Source organism: Cherax quadricarinatus, chromosome 84, assembly GCF_038502225.1.
Source record: "Cherax quadricarinatus isolate ZL_2023a chromosome 84, ASM3850222v1, whole genome shotgun sequence".
In the NCBI taxonomy this organism is placed as follows: Eukaryota; Metazoa; Arthropoda; class Malacostraca; order Decapoda; family Parastacidae; genus Cherax; species Cherax quadricarinatus.
The window spans coordinates 14792613-14807307 of NC_091375.1; the positions used below are offsets into that span (position 1 = coordinate 14792613).

The window sequence follows — 14695 nt, forward strand, 5'->3', positions numbered from 1 at the left end:
ATAGGAGTGAATGGAGACAAATGGCTTTTAATACTTGACGTGCTGTTGGAGTGTGAGCAAAGTAACATTTATGAAGGGATTCAGGGAAACCGGCAGGCCGGACTTGAGTCCTGGAGATGGGAAGTACAGTGCCTGCACTCTGAAGGAGGGGTGTTAATGTTGCAGTTTAAAAACTGTAGTGTAAAGCACCCTTCTGGCAAGACAGTGATGGAGTGAATGATGGTGAAAGTTTTTCTTTTTCGGGCCACCCTGCCTTGGTGGGAATCGGCCGGTGTGATAATAAAAAATAAAATAAAAATATTATTAACACACTGGCCGATTCCCACCAAGGCAGGGTGGCCCGAAAAAGAAAAACTTTCACCATCATTCACTCCATCACTGTCTTGCCAGAAGGGTGCTTTACACTACAGTTTTTAAACTGCAACATTAACACCCCTCCTTCAGAGTGCAGGCACTGTACTTCCCATCTCCAGGACTCAAGTCCGGCCTGCCGGTTTCCCTGAACCCCTTCATAAATGTTACTTTGCTCACACTCCAACAGCACGTCAAGTATTAAAAACCATTCGTCTCCATTCACTCCTATCAAACACGCTCACGCATGCCTGCTGGAAGTCCAAGCCCCTTGCACACAAAACCTCCTTTACCCCCTCCCTCCAACCTTTCCTTCCACTACAGACTGATACACTCTTGAAGTCATTCTGTTTCTACAAGGTATACAGATCTAGCTGACATCAATGACATATGCACTGCTATATAGAAAGTCGCTTGTTATGCAGAGCATTTCAGGTCAATTTTGTTCCAGGATGTGACCCACATCAGTCGACTAATACCTAGGTACCCATTTTTACTGATGGGTGAACATTTGCAGCCGGTGTAAAGAAACATGCCCAATGTTTCCACCCTTCTCCTGGAATCGAACCCGGATCCCTCACTGTGTTAAGCCAGACCTTTGGCCACGGGTCACCACACCTAAGGTAAAATTAAATGATAACACACTAAGTAAAATAACCTGCATCAATTAAAAAAAATTATATCATCGTCAAAAAATAAGTAATAAACTTGTCCAAAATCTCTAAAGGCACCCTCATAATTAAACAAACCATAACTTAACAAATGGGCTAAAATGTGTTTCACAGTCAGCTGCATGCCACAAGCCATAAAGAAATGGCTATGGATGAGGTGTGCACATTCAATCCTTAAGTGATAATTCCTATTGTAGGAGGAATGCCAAACACCAATGCCCTGCCAGGCCTTGTGTAACTTACTGATGGTCTGTATGACCCACCACTTCCCAAAAGACAGAGCTACTCATGGCCCATCAAGTCAATGAGGCAAAAGTATATTTGAGAGAAAATTTGCTATAAAGCTGAAAGCCATTAGGTGTTACTGGGACGACTGAGGCTCCTCTAACCAGGAACCCGAGAGGCGCTATTCTCAGTAGAGGAACCACTGTCAGTGTTAGGTGGTTTGTAACCCTCAGAGAAGCAGAATGCACCTCTCTCACATCCAATCCCTCCATCAAGGCTCCTTGGTACATGCACTTCCCACCAACCTCTGGCTCACACATAGTAGGTCCTTACGTGGACGGTACCTTATTCTCTCATGGATGGAAATAAATGGTATAAAATACCGACACAATGGAAATATAAACACATATGCAGTATAATGTGATCCTTTATTGGCTACGTTTCGCCCACACAGTGGGCTTTTTCAAGTCACAAACAGATCTACCTGGGGTGGAAGGGACGCGACTATAAATACTCGCGTCCCTTCCACCCCAGGTAGATCTGTTTGTGACTTGAAAAAACCCAGTGTGGGCGAAACGTAGCCAATAAAGGATCACATTATACTGCATATGTGTTTATATTTCTTATTCTCTCATTCTGAAGGCATTTTAAGATCCTACGTATTGAGCACTAATCGACAATTCAAATAAATTACATATATGTACACAATACAGTAGTGCACCTCGTTTGGGCACCACACTGATCCTGTACTCACCTATATGTAGTTGCAGGGTTCAAGTCTTAGCTCCTGGCCCCGACACTAAACTTGCCAGATTCACTCTCTTCTAGCATCGTGGGCCCTATTGCATCTATTCTTAAAATTATGTAGTAAGTGCCTCCACCACTTTGTCATCGTGATCACTCCACTTCCCAACCACCCTGAGCCAGTGAAGAAATGCCTGACATCCCTGTGACTTATTTAACTTCCAAGAAATGCCTGACATCCCTGTGACTTATTTAACTTCCAAGAAATGCCTGACATCCCTGTGACTTATTTAACTTCCAAGAAATGCCTGACATCCCTGTGACTTATTTAACTTCCAAGAAATGCCTGACATCCCTGTGACTTATTTAACTTCCAAGAAATGCCTGACATCCCTGTGACTTATTTAACTTCCAAGAAATGCCTGACATCCCTGGAGTTTACCTGGAGAGAGTTCCGGGGGTCAACGCCCCCGCGGCCCGGTCTGTGACCAGGCCTCCTGGTGGATCAGAGCCTGATCAACCAGGCTGTTGCTGCTGGCTGCACGCAAACCAACGTACGAGCCACAGCCCGGCTGATCAGGAACTGACTTTAGGTGCTTGTCCAGTGCCAGCTTGAAGACTGCCAGGGGTCTGTTGGTAATCCCCCTTATGTGTGCTGGGAGGCAGTTGAACAGTCTCGGGCCCCTGACACTTATTGTATGGTCTCTTAACGTGCTAGTGACACCCCTGCTTTTCATTGGGGGGATGTTGCATCGTCTGCCAAGTCTTTTGCTTTCGTAGTGAGTGATTTTCGTGTGACTTATTTAACTTCCAGCTGAGCCCCCGAGTACATGCTTCCCACCTCTAAAAACAGGAAGTGTGTCTGCTTCGAGCAGACGCATTTGCATGGAATTCCTCCTTTTACTGCAATATTGCAAGCTCCTGATATGTTCACTGCAACATTGCAAGCTCCTGATATGTTCACTGCAAGCTCCTATGTTCACTGCAACATTGCAAGCTCCTGATATGTTCACTGCAAGCTCCTATGTTCACTGCAACATTGCAAGCTCCTGATATGTTCACTGCAACATTGCAAGCTCCTGATATGTTCACTGCAACACGAAAGGCCTAAAGCTATCATTCAAGTCCCTCGTGTATAGCTTGTTCGCTGTTACTATGTATAATAATGTGTAATATACAATGTACCTAAATCAACTTACTTATTAAGACTGTACACCTCTAACATCAGGATAATAGTAAACATCCTTACTAAGATGCATCAAAGACATACTACTATATACAAAGTCGCTTGTTATGCTGAGCATTTCCCGCAAATTAGGTCAATTTTGTCCCAGGATGTGACCCACACCAGTCCACTAACACCCAGGATGCGACCCACACCAGTCCACTAACACCCAGGATGTGACCCACACCAGTCCACTAACACCCAGGATGTGACCCACACCAGTCCACTAACACCCAGGATGCGACCCACACCAGTCCACTAACACCCAGGATGTGTCCACTAACACCCAGGATGTGACCCACACCAGTCCACTAACACCCAGGATGCGACCCACACCAGTCCACTAACACCCAGGATGTGACCCACACCAGTCCACTAACACCCAGGATGTGACCCACACCAGTCCACTAACACCCAGGATGTGACCCACACCAGTCCACTAACACCCAGGATGCGACCCACACCAGTCCACTAACACCCAGGATGTGACCCACACCAGTCCACTAACACCCAGGATGTGACCCACACCAGTCCACTAACACCCAGGATGCGACCCACACCAGTCCACTAACACCCAGGATGTGACCCACACCAGTCCACTAACACCCAGGATGCGACCCACACCAGTCCACTAACACCCAGGATGTGACCCACACCAGTCCACTAACACCCAGGTTGTGACCCACACCAGTCCACTAACACCCAGGATGTGACCCACACCAGTCCACTAACACCCAGGATGTGACCCACACCAATCCACTAACACCCAGGATGACCCACACCAATCCACTAACACCCTGCTACCCACACCAGTCCACTAACACCCAGGATGCAACCCACACCAGTCCACTAACACCCAGGATGTGACCCACACCAGTCCACTAACACCCAGGATGCTACCCACACCAGTCCACTAACACCCAGGATGTGACCCACACCAGTCCACTAACACCCAGGATGTGACCCACACCAGTCCACTAACACCCAGGATGTGACCCACACCAGTCCACTAACACCCAGGATGCTACCCACACCAGTCCACTAACACCCAGGATGCTACCCACACCAGTCCACTAACACCCAGGATGTGACCCACACCAGTCCACTAACACCCAGGTTGTGACCCACACCAGTCCACTAACACCCAGGATGTGACCCACACCAGTCCACTAACACCCAGGATGTGACCCACACCAGTCCACTAACACCCAGGATGCTACCCACACCAGTCCACTAACACCCAGGATGCAACCCACACCAGTCCACTAACACCCAGGATGTGACCCACACCAGTCCACTAACACCCAGGATGCTACCCACACCAGTCCACTAACACCCAGGATGTGACCCACACCAATCCACTAACACCCAGGATGTGACCCACACCAGTCCACTAACACCCAGGATGCTACCCACACCAGTCCACTAACACCCAGGATGCAACCCACACCAGTCCACTAACACCCAGGATGTGACCCACACCAGTCCACTAACACCCAGGATGCTACCCACACCAGTTCACTAACACCCAGGATGTGACCCACACCAGTCCACTAACACCCAGGTTGTGACCCACACCAGTCCACTAACACCCAGGATGTGACCCACACCAGTCCACTAACACCCAGGTTGTGACCCACACCAGTCCACTAACACCCAGGATGCTACCCACACCAGTCCACTAACACCCAGGATGCAACCCACACCAGTCCACTAACACCCAGGATGTGACCCACACCAGTCCACTAACACCCAGGATGTGACCCACACCAGTCCACTAACACCCAGGATGTGACCCACACCAATCCACTAACACCCAGGATGTGACCCACACCAGTCCACTAACACCCAGGATGCTACCCACACCAGTCCACTAACACCCAGGATGCAACCCACACCAGTCCACTAACACCCAGGTTGTGACCCACACCAGTCCACTAACACCCAGGATGCTACCCACACCAGTCCACTAACACCCAGGATGTGACCCACACCAGTCCACTAACACCCAGGTTGTGACCCACACCAGTCCACTAACACCCAGGATGTGACCCACACCAGTCCACTAACACCCAGGATGCAACCCACACCAGTCCACTAACACCCAGGTTGTGACCCACACCAGTCCACTAACACCCAGGATGCTACCCACACCAGTCCACTAACACCCAGGATGTGACCCACACCAGTCCACTAACACCCAGGATGTGACCCACACCAGTCCACTAACACCCAGGTACCTATTTTACTGATGGTTGAACATAGACAACCAGTGTAAAGCAACACATCCAGTGTTTCTACCCTCGCTGGGAATCGAACCCGGACCCTCACCGTGTAAAGCGAGAACTTTAGCCACCTGGCCGCGGGGCACCGTGGCGGGGGGGGGGGTGGAAATAGAAGGCACTGAGGTTCAATTCGGGGAACCGGAGCACAGATCCGATTCCCTAGATCAAGAGCCCCTCACCAGCGTCAGGGAACCTGCCTTGAGGGGCTGAATACCTGTGCCTCGTGGCCTGCCTGGCAAACTTCTCTCTTCACACGCTGAGGACCCGGGTTCGATTCCCGCCGGGGTTTTAACACTTCGACTCGTTTCCTTACACCTGTTCACCTAGCAAGTAGGTACGTGGGTGTTAGTGGACTGGTGTGGGTGGCATCCTGGGACACAAGATTCATGACCCCAATGGAAATAAGTCAGACAGGTCCTCGATGACTCGCTGCCTTACTTGGGTGGCTAACCCTCGGTTAAAAATCCGAACAAAATCTTGTGTAGCGTGTATATACAGTGTGCCACAAGGAGCAGCACACCCTCCCTTCACCACTGCTCAGCGCTGACTACTGTTCTTCCACTTCATCACACTCACCAAAGTATAACTTAACTCTTTTAAAACCGCCTTTAAATTACCAGTAATGCATCATATCGTCCCAGTACATCCCATAAAAATTATTCAGTACTACATTGTGCATTATAATACACTCGTAGTTTTTGTCTCAAGGTATATTTAAATAATATATGTCATTAGGGGGAGACTTTCTTAAACTTCTTCCCGCACTAAATATTGTTGGTACCTGGTAGGCTTAAGGGCTCCTTCAAGAGTTGTGATCAAAGGAAATACATCTATTTTCCTCTTCCTTGGATCAAACCTGATTGTCTCCTGTTCCCCAGGCGCTGTATAACCCCTACGGATTTCCCCTCTCCCCTAATAATAATATGATTAGCTGAAAACTAATTTCATTTATTTTTTAATCTAAGTTTGATCCGAGGAAGTGATTGGTAGCTCCACTTGATTGGATCAAAAGCCTTTGACATCCTGAACTGGAAAGAAAAATTGCATGAACAACTTTATTTAGACAACAGTTCAGTGGCAGAGCCTTGGTTACAACCGAAAGACCAGGTTCAAATCCCGGGCATGTCTCCTGCATTAAACACCTGCTGTCACTGTTCACCTAGCAGTAAGTAGGTACCTGGGTGTTAATTACATCTGCTGTCACTGTTCACTTAGCAGTAAGTAGGTACCTGGGTGTTAATTACATCTGCTGTCACTGTTCACCTAGCAGTAAGTAGGTACCTGGGTGTTAATTACCTTACCTGGGCAGTAAAAGCCCATCAGTTGCCATCCTACCAGAAAAGTAAATGTCACTAACGCCGCAAGGTATGGCATCACCGCATACCCAAACAAAAACAGTGGTACACAGCTCTTATTGTAGCGCTCTTAAGTGGTGATATCCAAATTAATCCAGGACCTCAAACTATTGTGCAGAGGCAAAACAGTTAGATTAATGACGGTATAGCAGTTAGGAATGATAACCTTAACTCCATATGTAATCATACATAGGTCAATGTGAGACAACACAGCCATTATTATCTCAAACAGGTACATACACTGTACTAAAGTACGCATGAAAAACAGAAAAGGCACCTTATGTAAAATATGTAAGGGGTGGGTGCATGATGGATGTATGTACAATTATAGCAACGGCGCCAGAATTCATTTTGTGTGTAACAAATGCACTTTGGCACAGTTACCCTTTAGCAATGATGACATTGATTTACCTAATTTTAATACAAATGACCCATTGCCATATATTGATGATTATAATTGTTTTATGAAAACAGGCCTTCACTTTATTCATGTCAACGCAAGATCACTTCTTCCTAAATTGGCAGAGATTAGGATTCTAGCTAACAAAATTAGGGCGGCAGTTATAACCATCTCTGAATCCTGGTTGGATGATATGGTGACTGATGACGAGGTCAAAATAGGTTACAATATAAAACGCTTAGATAGAAACAGAAAGGGTGGTGGAGTATGTGCCTACATTAGAAATGACTTAGCTTACAACCCAAGACCTGATTTAAATAACAATAAACTGGAGATTCTATGGTTTGAAGTATTGCTTCCCAAGACCAAACCCATCTTAGTAGGAACTAGTTACCGCCCTCCTACTCAGGACCAGTTCTTAGAAGACTTTTCCAGAGTTTTGTCCGGACTTGAAAACAATTGCGAGACAATAATACTGGGCGACTTCAATATCTGTTTTAAGCAGCAAAATAACGGGCTATGCAAAAGGTATAAGCAAATTCTAGGTTTAAATAGCTACACTCAACTAATAAATACACTAACCCGGATCACGCAGTTCTCAACCACCGTAATTGACCACATACTTTGTAACCGCTCTGAAAACATTAGTCAGTCAGGCGTCATTATCACAGGTCTTAGTGATCATTTCATCATTTACTGCACCAGGAAAATCACTAGGGATAGGATAGGCCTACACAGGACAATAAAAATGAGGTCAGCTAGAAACTACAGTAAAGAAACACTGGTAATATGCTACACAATTGTGACTGGACAGAGATAACAAGTTGCACGGACGTAAACGATGCCTGGGAAAAATTCAAAACAATGTTCACTACCATCCTTGATAATATTGCACCAGTTAAAGAGGTTAGGATTAAACGAAGAACTGAACCCTGGATGACTACTGAGATATTAGATAATATGAAATTCAGAGACCCGCTGATAAAAAGATTTAAAGCAAACAGACAGGATATTGTAGCACTAAATGAATTCCAAAGGGTGAGGAACAGAGTACAGAGACTTATAAAAGGAGCAAAGGCAAAGCACTATTGCTCAAAAATTGAAGAGTATAAGCATAACCCCAGAAAGCTCTGGCAACAACTAAAACAGTTGGGGTATAGCCATAAGCCAGTAGATAGGTCTAACATAGTACTCACTATCGATAATGAGGTATGCCACGAAACATCTAAGGTGGCAAATTGCTTTAATTCATACTACACATCTGTTGCATCAACACTAGTAAGTAAACTACCAGCTGCATCAAATACCTTTAACACAGACTCTGATAAGTTTCAAACATACTATACCAATAAAGGGGTAACCCCAAACAGTTGTCAACTAGTAAGTGTATCTCATGACTTTATTCAAAAAGAACTAAGCAGGTTAAACCCAACTAAGAGCACTGGCCCTGATAACATCCCGTCTAAGTTCCTAAAAGATGGTGCTTCTGAACTGTCAATCCCTATTGTTCACATAATAAATCTATCAATCACCACTAATACCGTACCGGATAAGATAAGATAAGATTTCGTTCGGATTTTTAACCCCGGAGGGTTAGCCACTCAGGATAACCCAAGAAAGTCAGTGCGTCATCGAGGACTGTAACTTATTTCCATTGGGGTCCTTAATCTTGTCCCCCAGGATGCGACCCACACCAGTCGACTAACACCCAGGTACCTATTTGCTGCTAGGTGAACAGGACAACAGGTGTAAGGAAACGTGTCGAAATGTTTCCACCCGCCGGGAATCGAACCCTGGCCCTCCGTGTGTGAAGCGGGAGCTTTAGCCACCAGGCCACCGGGCCACGGAGGGGTTCAAGGAGGCCAGAGTTACTCCTATCTTCAAGAAAAATAGTAGGTCTGATGTCAGCAACTATAGGCCTGTTAGTATACTCAGTATAATATCTAGAATTCTAGAGAGGGCGGTGTACTCTCAAGTAGTTAAGTACCTTAATAACAACATTCTCCATAGCTATCAATCGGGCTTTAGAAGATCCTCCTCAGCCGACACCTCCCTAATTAATCTGATGGATTACCTGAGAACTGAAATGTCAAAGGGGAACCTCATAGGTATGGTAACCTTAGACCTGCAAAAGGCCTTCGATACTGTCAACCACAATATATTATGTAAGAAACTTCAAGCTATCGGTATAGGTTCTGTAGACTGGTTTAGGTCCTACCTTAGCAACAGGAGACAAATAGTCAAAATCAACAAAACGGAATCAGAACCCCTGCCGATAACATGTGGAGTTCCCCAAGGTAGTATTCTGGGTCCCTTATTATTCTTATGTTATGTCAATGACATGCCTATCAGTGTCAAGTGCAAACTCCTACTGTACGCAGATGACAGTAGTGTCAGGTAAAGACCCACAAGATATAGCTAATGTTTTAACACTGGAACTGGAGTCCTGCAGCAAATGGTTAGTAGACAACAAACTATCATTACACCTCAGGAAAACTGAAGCCATTCTCTTTGGCACGAAACATAAACTGGGAAGGGTAAATAATTTTAATGTCCAGTGTAATGGGGAGCCCATCACTTTGGTTTCATCAGTAAAATATCTGGGAATCCCCTTTGACCCATGCATGTCAGGAGAATTGATAGGGAACAGTGTAGTAAAGAAAGCGAATGCCAGACTGAAGTTCCTGTATAGACAAGCACAGTGTCTACCTACTGAGGCTCGCAGGACCCTATGTCTAGCCCTTCTACAATGTCATATGGATTACGCTTGCTCTTCATGGTACTCTGCCTTGACAAAAAAACTGAAAGATAGACTGCAAATCACCCAGAACAAAATCGTAAGATTCATCCTGGGGCTGGGACCAAGAGAACATGTAGGCCAGGATGAATTACAGCAGTTGGATATGCTGAATGTTGAAGACAGAGTAAAACAACTGAAGCTAAATCATGTTTATAAAATTGCTCACAAACAGTGTCCAGAATATCTTACTGTCAAGGTTGGGAACCAAAGCAATCATAATACTAGGGGGAGAGAGCACAACTTTGTAGTAGCCACAGTCAGTGGCCAGGCTTCAAACACCTTTTATTGTACAGCAATAAAGGAATGGAACAGACTACCCGCACATGTCAAAGCCAGTCATAGCATGAACCAGTTCAAGAAGAGTGCCAAAAGGTGTCTGATGAATGTAGCTACAGAAAGGGAGGGGAATGATTTTCTATTTTTTAGCTAACATACGTGTAAATTTTACCTTATTCCTAGTAATGACCCTCGTATTGTAGATAGTCTTAATGACCCTCGTGTAGTAGATAGTCTTTTTAGTGAGATAATGAGATGCTATCTTCATTATAGAATAATAAGAAAATATTATAACCTTTATATTATAATAATAAGGTAAAAGGACCCCAATGGAAATAAGTCACTCTGTCTGACTTTTTTGGGTTATCCCAGGTTCTCTACACATATGCTGCTATGTATGATAATTCTATGTAACTGTATTTGTGTATACCTGAATAAGCTTACTTACTTACACCTGCTGTCACTGTTCACCTAGCAGTAAGTAGGTACCTGTGTGTTAATTACCTTACATCTGCTGTCACTGTTCACCTAGCAGTAAGTAGCTACCTGGGTGTTAATTACCTTACATCTGCTGTCACTGTTAGATAAGATAAGATTTCGTTCGGATTTTTAACCCCGGAGGGTTAGCCACCCAGGATAACCCAAGAAAGTCAGTGCGTCATCGAGGACTGTCTAACTTATTTCCATTGGGGTCCTTAATCTTGTCCCCCAGGATGCGACCCACACCAGTCGACTAACACCCAGGTACCTATTTGCTGCTAGGTGAACAGGACAACAGGTGTAAGGAAACGTGTCGGAATGTTTCCACCCGCCGGGAATCGAACCCGGGCCCTCCGTGTGTGAAGCGGGAGCTTTAGCCACCAGGCCACCGGGGCACCTAGCAGTAAGTAGGTACCTGGGTTTTAATTACCTTACATCTGCTGTCACTGTTCACCTAGCAGTAAGTAGGTACCTGGGTTTTAATTACCTTACACCTGCTCTCACTGTTCACCTAGCAGTAAGTAGGTACAGTGAACACTGTATCAACATTCTCGGTTCCAGATTATTCAACATCTTACCACAAGATATCAGAAACACTGCTGGGACAAGTGTAGAAGTCTTCAAGAGGAAACTGGACAAGTTATCTTCACCAGGTGCCAGATCAACCAAGCTGTGACGGATATGTGGGTCAGCGGGCCACCACCAGCAACAGCCTGGTTGACCAGGCTAGCACCAGACAAGCCTGGCCCATTGCCGGGCTCCCGGAGTAGAAAAACTCTCGAAACTCATCAAAGGTAAAGTAAAGGTATATATTATGCAGATTTAACCTAGGTTCTAGGTTAAATATCAGCTTAATTGTAAAATAACTTAATAAGTCAAACTATAATAATGTAATACACTCCAATCCAATACTTACGTAATTAATCTCCATATTTTCTAAGTACGAAGTCTTGTGTGAACGTGGGCAGAGTCACAGATATATAATGACCGCTGGGGCAGTTCAACAGCCCATATATCACTGCTTACCAACCTAAACAACCCATTGCCTCAAAAACATTAAACGTTAACTTTTTTTCATACCAAACTGGCAAACTTTTTTTTTTTTATCATTGGTCTTTCCCTTGGTGTTCAATTGTCCAGCTTCCTCCTATTAATAAGGTCCAGATATGATAGGCTCGGTGAGGAATGGTGTAAAAATTGTTAAAAATTATAGCTGGTGTTGAAAGTTGGTTTACTGAGGGTGTGGTGACACACGACCAGGGTTCCTCCCACCTTGTAGGTTTCCACTTACACCCCAGTGGTCATATCCAGCCTTCTCACGTTTCTGTAACTCTCATAAATGTGACGTACTGTTAATGTTTATATATATATATATATATATATATATATATATATATATATATATATATATATATATATATATATATATATATATATATATATATATGAAAGAACAGTGTAATTCCCTGATAATGTGATTAGTCACGAAAGCTCTTGGAATTTCACTATTCTTTCACAGTGGTTGTTTTGCATATTCTGATATCACCTGTTTACTGTGATCTTATATAAGTGAAATATATAAGTGAACAGTATTTAGATAAGGCTAAAGAGGTCTTTGTGGCATTTATGGATTTGGAAAAGGCGTATGACAGGGTGGATAGGGGGGCAATGTGGCAGATGTTGCAGGTGTATGGTGTAGGAGGTAGGTTACTGAAAGCAGTGAAGAGTTTTTACGAGGATAGTGAGGCTCAAGTTAGAGTATGTAGGAAAGAGGGAAATTATTTCCCAGTAAAAGTAGGCCTTAGACAAAGATGTGTGATGTCACCGTGGTTGTTTAATATATTTATAGATGGGGTTGTAAGAGAAGTAAATGCGAGGGTCTTGGCAAGAGGCGTGGAGTTAAAAGATAAAGAATCACACATAAAGTGGGAGTTGTCACAGTTGCTCTTTGCTGATGACACTGTGCTCTTGGGAGATTCTGAAGAGAAGTTGCAGAGATTGGTGGATGAATTTGGTAGGGTGTGCAAAAGAAGAAAATTGAAAGTGAATACAGGAAAGAGTAAGGTTATGAGGATAACAAAAAGATTAGGTGATGAAAGATTGGATATCAGATTGGAGGGAGAGAGTATGGAGGAGGTGAATGTATTCAGATATCTGGGAGTGGACGTGTCAGCGGATGGGTCTATGAAAGATGAGGTGAATCATAGAATTGATGAGGGGAAAAGGGTGAGTGGTGCACTTAGGAGTCTGTGGAGTTCTTCCTGAAGCCGTTTGAACATTCCACTTCCCCTACCACCCCATCTTATATATATATATATATATATATATATATATATATATATATATATATATATATATGCAGGGGATGAGATGAAAAGCTGTAAGCCTTCTCCCTGAAAGCTGGCTGCCTTGGATCAAACGTGTAGCGCAAGCTACACGCCAAGGTATTGTCCAGTGTGGGTAGATTGGTAAAGCACTGCGTACCTTGTCCTAAGGTTCGTAGGTTCGAGTCTCCTTCAGCCAGAGATCAGTATTTGTGCCATCAGTATTTATGCCACCTTTATATCAACAATGTATCTCTTAAATCTTCTGTAATATATATATATATATATATATATATATATATATATATATATATATATATATATATATATATATATATATATATATATATATATATATATATGCAAAACAACCACGGGGAAGTTGAATAATGGTTCTAGGCCTTTCGTGTTGCAATCAACAAATCAGGAACTTGCAATGTTGCAGAAATGAGTAAGAGATGTCATCAGATTCGTCCAGAGGGGCGCATCACCCCAGCTTCCTAGTGTACAACTGTGTGTAAATGTTGAAGCCACTCAGAAAAGGCTTTCTCAAGTTATCCTTTGATATACCTTTGACGAGTCATACTACTCTCGTGCTTACTTGTCTGGTGTTTGGCTGGTCAGCCAGGCTGTTTCTGGTGGTGGGTCGCTGCCCCACATATCCATCACAGCCTGGTTGATCTGGCACCTGGTGAAGACACTTGTCCAGTTTTCTCTTGAAGACTTCTGCATTTTTTCCAGCAGTGTTTCTGATATCTTCTGGTAAGATATTGAATAATCTGGGGCCACGAATGTTGATACAGTGTTCCCTTATTGTGCCCACTGCACCCCTGCTCCTCACTGGGTTTATTTTGCACTTCTTTCTATATCTCTCACTCCAGTATGGAAATGAAATCTGGTAATTACGTCAAACATTAACCAGGAGACACCTGCACGTGTTACCAGGTGCTTGAACCTTCCCCTAGTTACTCTACACCAGACTCTTGACTACTCATGTGGTTGTGACATCACTTGCTTGGCAACCACACAGCCATCTAGGCTCCTGACTAGTCACCTGTTCATGACATCACCACTTGCTTGACGGCCACACAAGCATCTAGGCTTCTGATTGGCCACGTGGGCATGACGTCGCCACTTGTTTGACGGCCACACAACCATCAAGGCTTCTGATTGGCCATGTGGGCATGATGTCTCCATTTGCTTGACGGCCACACAACCATCTAGGCTTCTGATTGGCCATGTGGGCATGATGTCTCCATTTGCTTGACGGCCACACAACCATCTAGGCTTCTGATTGGCCACATGGTCATGACGTCACCACTTGCTTGATGGCCACACAACCATCCAAGCTCCTGATTGGTCATGTGGGCATGATGTCTCCACTTGCTTGACGGCCACTCAACCATCCGGGCTTCTGATTGGTTACCTGGTAATGACGTCGCCACCCGGACCTAACAAACGGACTGATTGGCTTCCCATGTGACGTCATTAACAAAACCCACCAACAGCGGTCGTAGTCTTTAGCCGCTGGCAATGTTGCTTAACCCAGCCTATTTGAT

At 44.5% G+C, this 14695-nt stretch overlaps 1 protein-coding gene across 13 annotated transcripts in view; it reads right to left on the reverse strand.

The window, feature by feature from the left end:
* LOC128704298 (uncharacterized) overlaps window positions 1-14695 on the reverse strand; it is a 33042-nt gene that overhangs the window by 13915 nt on the left and 4432 nt on the right. For 4 of the 13 annotated variants that reach the window (XR_011394377.1, XM_053799438.2, XM_053799439.2 and 1 more), the window contains exon 1: window positions 11729-11866. The exons of 1 other annotated variant lie outside the window; for it this stretch is intronic. Coding sequence is in view for 3 of the 12 variants with exons in the window: in XM_053799438.2 (XP_053655413.2) it covers window positions 11729-11743 (15 nt within the window). In the remaining 9 variants the exon portion in view is untranslated. Of the gene's footprint in view, window positions 1-830; window positions 970-2001; window positions 2166-5939; window positions 6065-11728; window positions 11867-14695 lie in introns of those variants that run through there. 8 more of the 13 variants (XR_008409432.2, XR_008409431.2, XR_011394380.1 and 5 more) reach the window with 7 other exon arrangements.